Raw genomic sequence first — 7,500 nt, 5'->3', positions numbered from 1 at the left:
TCTATTAAGCAGAAACGTACCTGTTGTCAATAAAACTATCTACCTATTTATCTATCCCATGGTCGAAGGTAAGGAAAGGTCACGTGAAATCAGGTAATCAACAATTTTCTCCCTCTCTACTCTTACCTGTTTACCTATGCACTCACCTATTGACGCACTTGCCACACACCTGTCTCAAGAGTAATGCGCCTCTGTCCTATGGTGCAAGGGAAGAGGAAGGCAAGGTACGGAAAAGGTAAAAAAACAGGTAAGGTATATTTTCTCCCTCTCTACCTGTCTGTTTACCTATTCACCCACCTGTCTATATCTATAAGGATGTATGTCTATCTAGTGATGAGGAGAGAGAGAGAGAGAGAGAGAGAGAGGAGAGAGAGAGAGAGAGAGAGAGAGAGGAGAGAGAGAGAGAGAGAGAGAGAGGAGAGAGGAGAGAGACAGAGAGAGAGAGAGAGAGGAAAATGATAAGATGGGAGGAAAAAGGCAGGAAGTGAATGAAAAAGGTAGTGAGAAAAAGGAAAAAAAGGGAGACAGAAGAGGGAGAAAAGGGAGGGAAAAGAAAAGGGCAGAGAGAAAAAGGAAAAAGGGAGAGAGATCAGTGAGGAGAATGAATAGAAAAAGAGAAAAGGGAGAAGAAAAAAAAGAAAGGGAAGATGAAAATACATCTTTTAACAGCTACAATTAAAAGTGAGAGAGGGAGACACAGAAGAAGGAAAAAAAATAGAAAACGGGAAAAGGGGGAGAGAAAAGATAATTATATTAACAGCTATATTAAGTGAGAGAAAAGGAAAAAGAAAAAAGAAAAAGGGAGGAAAGACATCGTGTTTTCTATCACTGTTATCTTCATTATCATTATTTTTCTTTCTTATTCTTCCTCCTCCTTCCACCTCTTTCACTTCCTGCACCTGTTCCTCCTTTCCTTCCTCTCAGGTGTGGAGGAAGGAGAGGAGAATATGGGAGTGTTAAGAGGACAATAAAAGAGGAGGAAGGAGAAGAGAAGGAGGAGGAGGAGGTGATTGTTTAACAGGAAAGAAGAAAAGAAGGAGGAGGAAGAAGAGGAGGGCGGAGGAGGAGGAGGAAGTCACACCTGTGGAACGCTAATATATACACCTCTCTCTCTCTCTCTCTCTCTCTCTCTCTCTCTCTCTCTCTCTCTCTCTCTCTCTCTCTCTCTCTCTCTCTCTCTCTCTCTTTCTTGTTCTTCCAGCAATCGACACACACACACACACACACACACACACACACACACACACACACACACACACCTAATCCTTAAAAGCAAGATGAATTTCATACAGTCACGTACACACAGCACACACACACACACACACACACACACACACACACACACACACACACACACGTACCTTCCGCCTGAGAAGATACAATATGAAGCCAATCCGAAAACACATCAGCTGTTGTTGTTGTTGTTGTTGTTGACTTTGTTCATTTCCTTCCCATCCACACTCCTCAGATTCCTCCATTTTCTTTTCCGTTTTTCATTTTGTCACATTTCATTTTTTTTTTCCTTTCCTCTCCTTTCCACTTCCCTAATTTTCTGTTTTCCTCCTCTTCTTCTTTATTGTTATTCTTTCTTACTTCTTTCGATCACCATGGAATGTTTATTTTCATACTATTACTTTCCTTTTCCTTTCTTTTTCCCTGCCTCTCTCTTCTTTCAATTTCCCTGCGTTTGTCTGTTTAAAACTTCCTTCTTTACTTCCTTCTCTTTACTCCTCCTTTGTTAATCATCATTTTCTTTCTCTCTCTCTTCTTCCTTTCTCTCTCTCTCTCTCTGTTTATATCTACCTCGTCTTGTGCGTCGACTGAAAGTCTGTATTTTTCTTCTTTCCTTCCTTTTTTTCCTTCCTTTTTTTTCGTTTAAGTCCAAGTCTTTTTTTTCTTTTTAATGTATTTTTAGCGTTCGTTTAGACTCGTTTAGACTCGTTTAGACTTTTAAAGCGTTCGTTTAACACTCAACGCTTCAATCTCGCGGCGTGCGTGGAGGCGCGGTGAGACAGAGTGAGAGAGCGGGAGAGAGCGAGGATATGAGAGTGAGTGAGAGTGTGAAAAGATACAGAGGAATGTATGAATGAAAACTGAAAATACGACATGAGATAATAGCAACCAAAAAACAAAAAAGAGGCAGAGAAAGACAGGCAAGCTGAGAGATAAGGGCAGGGAAAGCTAAAGAGAGAGAGAAACAGAGAGAGGAGAGAGAGAGAGAGAGAGAGAGAGAGAGAGAGAGAGAAGGAGAGAGGAGAGAGAGAGAGAGAGAGAGAGAGAGAGAGAGAGAGAGAGAGAGATAACCGAGGCACGGGGATTTCCACACGTGTTGGCGCAAGGAGGAGTGGGACTCAACTGATGTTTGCCGCCCTGCCTCTCTCTCTCTCTCTCTCTCTCTCTCTCTCTCTCTCTCTCTCTCTCTCTCTCTCTTTACGCTTCTTTTCAACGACTTTCTTCGATTTTCTCCGTGTAAATCTTGAGAAAATTGTTTATCTATGTGTAAGAAGTTGAAGTGGGCGCGCCTGCGAGAGGCTCACAGACTAGTCAGCGAGTCCCCGCCAAAACGAGTCTTAAGGCCCTGGAGGTTTGTTGTTGTGGGAATTTTGGCGGGAGAGGCGAGCGAGAGAGAGACAGGGTGCAGAGTAGTGGTGGATTTGCCATTTGATTTGCAGGTATGTTATTGGGATTTGTTGTATTCTTTCATGGTGAAACAGTGTACATTGGGGGACATTATTGGGAGATAGGGTGGTGATTTGTACGCTTGGTTGGCAGGAGTTTGGTCTTGGCAGTGTGCTGTGGGACGTCAGTGAGGTGGCACCGTAGCAGATACTGTGAACTAGGAGGCTGCAGTGAGGAACTTGCTGTCCCTGGCTGCTATGGTGTTAGTACCGCCGTGCATGGAGGAAGAGCTGCAGTACTTCAGGGTAGTGGTAGTGGCGTACCTTCAGCGCGTTGGGTCGGTGTGCGGTTGGGCCTATAGGGTGTGTGAGGGTCCTGGGGGTACTGGTTAGGGTGGGACTGTCAGTGGCATATAACATTTCTTGTGTTGGTGCGTGAAGTGTTTATTTCTCCTGTTTATTTGTATGTGGATTTACCCATTTTCTCATGGGATCAGGTATTTTGGAGTGCCAGCAGTGTGGCCTCTAAGAGTGTTAAGCACTCATAATTTTATTTGTGTTTTCTTTATTATGTACTCATTTGTGTTTTCTTTATTATGTATTCAATCATTAAATTTTTAAATTGTGGCCCAGGTTTCTGTGAACCTAAGCAGGAGGTTTAAATTAATCAGTGGGTTCTTGTGGTGAGTGCTTGGTGAGCCTAATTAAGGTAGGTTAACTGTGCCCTAGTTTTGCACTCATTACAATTGGTAGCAGAGCGTAGTTCTATGCCCTTTTGGGGAAATTGTTTTCAAACTCCTGCTTGGGTCCAGTGCTTTTGGCAAAATCCACTTAAGTGTTAGTGTGGCACTACTCCTGCACAATGGAGGATTTGTTGTGTTTGGGTGATTGTTGATGGCCAAGGTGTAGCTGGGGTTAAAGTTGAGTGCAAGGAGGAGAGCAGGGAGGTGGAAGTGACCCCAGAGGTAGTTGATAAATTAATCAGTAGCAATGCTCAGTTATCCCAAGCAGTGGCACAACTGTGTAATAAGTTTGACCAAATGGGGCACATGCAAAACATGGTGTGGTCACGTCCTGTGCCCACTATTGGAAAATTCTCTGGAAGGGTACGGAGGGCCAGTGAGTTGGATGACTGGGTAGAGGATACCACAGAGAAAATAAAGCAGCTGGGATTACAGGGCTCTGAGGGAGTGTCATACCTGTGTGGGTTCTTGGAAGGCCCAGCCCGTCGAAGGGTCCGCAACAGTACTGTGAAGACTGTGTCTGACCTTTTTGATTGTTTGAGGTCTGCTTTTGGACCAGAACTGAATTATACAGACTTAGAAAAACAGCTGCATGCTCGGGTTCAACAGCCAGGTGAAGGAGTGTGGGAATTTGCTGATTCTCTGGGTGTTATTGTGGATAAAATGTACAAAGTGAGAGACAAGGGAGATAAAGAACGGCAATGGCTGCTAACTACATGGTTCTGTAGGAATTTGAGAGACAGAAAAGGTAGGAGTGAAGTTGGGAAAATGGTGGGGAAAAGCACCAGCCTGTGAAGTGGGAGGACATGGTTCAGCGAGCAGCAGACCAAGTGAGTGAGGCTGAGCGGATTGTGAAGGAAGAAGCAGAGTTAGTGAGTGGGAAAAAGCCAGAGAGAGTTGTGAGGAGTACCCTTTCTTCACCATCTTGCTCCTTGTGTGGACAACATGGACACTTGGGATATCAGTGTGAACGGTTCAAGGAGTTGGTGTCCAAGACAGCGGGAAACGGGGAGTCCTTGAGAACAAGGGGCCAGCTCTCAAGGCCTGACGACAGGGCCCCCACTACAGCTCAGATAAGGAGTGTGACTAATGTGACCGAGGAACGGAATGATGTAAAAAGAGGGAAAGTTAAGTTGTTTGGAAAGACTCTGAGGATAGATGCGTTGGTGAATGGTATACCTGTAAGTGCTATGGCTGATTCTGGTGCTGAGGTCAGTCTGGTGACAGAGGAATGGTACAAACAGCACCTCCTCCCCAAGCAAGCTGGTGATCTATGGGATGGACATTCGGATTACAGATGCAAATGGGAGGGAAATTCCCTGTTTGGGTTATGTGAAGGTGAATGTGGAAATTGAGGGAAAAAGTGTTAAAGACTGTGGACTTTTTGTGAAAGGTGGTGGTGGGGAGAGTGGTGTGGTGCAGGGCACTACATTGCCAGTGTTGTTTGGGATGAATGTGTTGAAGGGAGCCGTGCACCTGGGGCTAACTGAGAAGTGGGGCAGGTGTGTCCGTGCAATTGAGGCAAAATTGAGGGTGACACAACAGCCTCTGGGGTTTGCTGTAATTCAGCAGCAACAGGATTTAGTAATCCCGGCTGGTAACCAGAAGAATAATGAGAGTGTTTGTGGAAAGTTTACAGGAAGTAGATGTAGATAGTGTGGTGTTGGAGCCCTTAGTGCCTGGTGAGGGCTACTGGGTGCCTGAAGGTTTGTGTATATTTCCCAGTTATACCAGAGTGGTTAAGGGTGAAGGATGGCTGTCAGTGGGTAACCTGGGACAAGCAGATGTGCAATTCAGGCCACAGTGGAAGGTAGCCAAAGTTTCTCATGGAAGGGAGGTTACTGTGGGAAGAGCTCACACACACACAGTAGCTCAGACTGCACCTCCTTCAGTGGTTAAGGAGTTCAGGGACAGACTAGGGGTGCAGGTGGATGAGAGTCAGCTTGATTCAGCACAGTTGGAGAGACTGGATGGATTGATCCATGAGTACGGAGATGTGTTTGCTGAAAACGAGCAGGATTTGGGATGTGCTACTGGAGTGGAGCATGAAATTCACCTCAATAGTGCAGTGCCCATTCGCCTTCCATACAGACATATTCCTCCCCCATGTATCACTGAGGTTAAAGCTCATGTAAAGGGACTGTTGGAACAGGGAGTGATAGAGGAGAGTGTGAGCCCATATGCAGCCCCAATAGTGATGGTGAGGAAGAAAGATGGTTCGCTGCGACTTTGTGTTGATTATCGAAGGCTGAACGAGGTGACAGTGAAAGATGCCTTCCCATTACCAAGGGTACAAGACACACTAGATGCATTAGCCGGGGCGCAGTATTTTTCTTCTTTTGATTTAGCTGCAGGTTATCATCAGATTCTTGTGCGGGCAGAAGACCGGCCCAAGACTGCTTTTGTAACACCATTTGGCCATTATCAATATGTGCGCTGTCCTATGGGGTTATCCAATAGCCCAGCAACATTCCAAAGGTTTATGGAGTATGTGTTTAGCGATCAGGTTTTTGTGACTCTTTTGGTGTATCTGGATGATTTGTTGGTGTTTGCTCGGAGTGTGGATGAGCATCTGGATAGACTGGAGGGAATGTTGAAGCTTTTGAGGAAACATGGGCTGAAGTTGAAACTTTCCAAATGCCACATACTAAAGCCCCAGGTTAGGTACCTTGGATTTATCATTTCTAAGGAGGGAATTAATACAGACCCAGAGAAAATACGGGCTGTACAGGAGTGGCCAGTTCCGCGCACTGTTAGGGAGGTCAGGGCATTTGTCGCATTCTGCTCCTTTTACAGAAGGTTTGTGAAAAATTTTGCGAAGGTGGCTGCTCCGTTGCATGCTTTGATGAGTGGTGATTCTAAGGCAGCAGTGAGTGATTATTGGGGGAAGGATGAGGCCAGAGCATTTGCCTTGTTGAAAGAGAAGTTAAGTCAGGCTCCAGTGTTGAAAAGTGCAGATTACAGCAAGCAGTTTGTGGTGGAGACAGATGCTAGCTTTGAAGGACTGGGAGCAGTTTTATCTCAGGAGCATGATGGGAGGTTGCATCCGGTGGCTTTTGCAAGTAGAGGTCTCAGAAAGTCAGAGCGGAACATGAGCAATTACAGCTCTAGGAAGTTGGAGCTGTTGGCTCTGAAGTGGGCAGTGACAGAGCAGTTTAAGCACTATCTGGTGGGTGGACATTTTATAGTGCTGACGGATAATAATCCACTGGCACATTTGAACTCTGCCAAGCTTGGGGCAGTGGAGAGTAGGTGGCTGGGTGACTTGGGAAGGTTTGATTTTGAGGTGAAATACCGGCCAGGGAAGGAGAATGGTAACGCGGATGGATTGTCGAGGAGGCCCCAGGAATTGATTGAGGGAGGGGAGGAAGAGAAGGAGATATGGGAAACCAGTCCTAACACCTCGGTGAAAGGGGTGGCTGTGATGCAGGTATGGCGTGGTGCCAGTAAGGAGCAGCTTAGGGATATGCAACAGTCTTGTCCAGTTGTAGGGAAGTTGTGGAGACAAATGATTGGTAGAGTGAGGCCAGCAGAACTAAGGCAGTTGCTACAAGTAGAGGAGTTTAGGCAATGGTGGAGAGTGAGAGGGTCCCTCATTATGAGGCATGGGGTGATCTACTGGCGTGGAAGGGAGACAGATTCTAGGAAGTGGAAAGTGGTGTTGCCAGTGAATCAGAGACAAGAAGTGCTTAAAGCCGCTCATGATCAGTGGGGTCATCAAGGGGTTGCTAGAACAACGTCACTAGTGAAGGATAGGTTTGCTTGGCCAGGACTACATGAAGACATCAAATTGTATGTGGCAAAGTGCAAAGTCTGTGTCATGGGGAAGGAGGAGGGTGTGCGGGCCAAGACTAAGTTGGGTACGTTGGAAGCCAACCGCCCCTGGGAAGTGTTGGCTGTTGACTTCACTTTGCTGGATCCGGCCAGGGATGGCAAGGAAAATGTATTGGTGGTGACGGATGTGTTTAGCAAGTTTGCCCTGGCCTTTCCTACTAAAAACCAAAAGGCAAGCACAGTAGCCAAGATCTTGGTGGAGGAGATTTTTCACCGTTTTGGTTGCCCAGAAAGGGTACATAGTGACCAGGGTAGGAATTTTGAGGGAAAGTTAGTGCAGGAACTATGCAAGTATTACCATGTAG

The 7,500-nt window shown here is 46.0% G+C and overlaps 1 protein-coding gene across 5 annotated transcripts in view; it reads right to left on the bottom strand.

The window, feature by feature from the left end:
• The window catches only part of LOC135098104 (bestrophin-1-like), a 43,839-nt gene extending 42,030 nt beyond the window's left edge, over window positions 1-1,809 (bottom strand). For 4 of the 5 annotated variants that reach the window (XM_064000313.1, XM_064000314.1, XM_064000312.1 and 1 more), the window contains exon 1: window positions 1,362-1,804. In XM_064000313.1, the coding sequence (XP_063856383.1) occupies window positions 1,362-1,478 (117 nt within the window). In that variant the 5' untranslated portion in view covers window positions 1,479-1,804. Of the gene's footprint in view, window positions 1-1,361 lie in introns of all 5 variants that reach the window. The other variant, XM_064000311.1, reaches the window with a different exon arrangement.
• Window positions 1,810-7,500: the final 5,691 nt, after the last annotated feature.

Source organism: Scylla paramamosain, unplaced genomic scaffold (assembly GCF_035594125.1).
Source record: "Scylla paramamosain isolate STU-SP2022 unplaced genomic scaffold, ASM3559412v1 Contig45, whole genome shotgun sequence".
NCBI classification, from domain to species: domain Eukaryota; kingdom Metazoa; phylum Arthropoda; class Malacostraca; order Decapoda; family Portunidae; genus Scylla; species Scylla paramamosain.
Note: the sequence above shows the minus strand (reverse complement) of the source record. Positions and strands in the feature narration are given on the sequence as shown.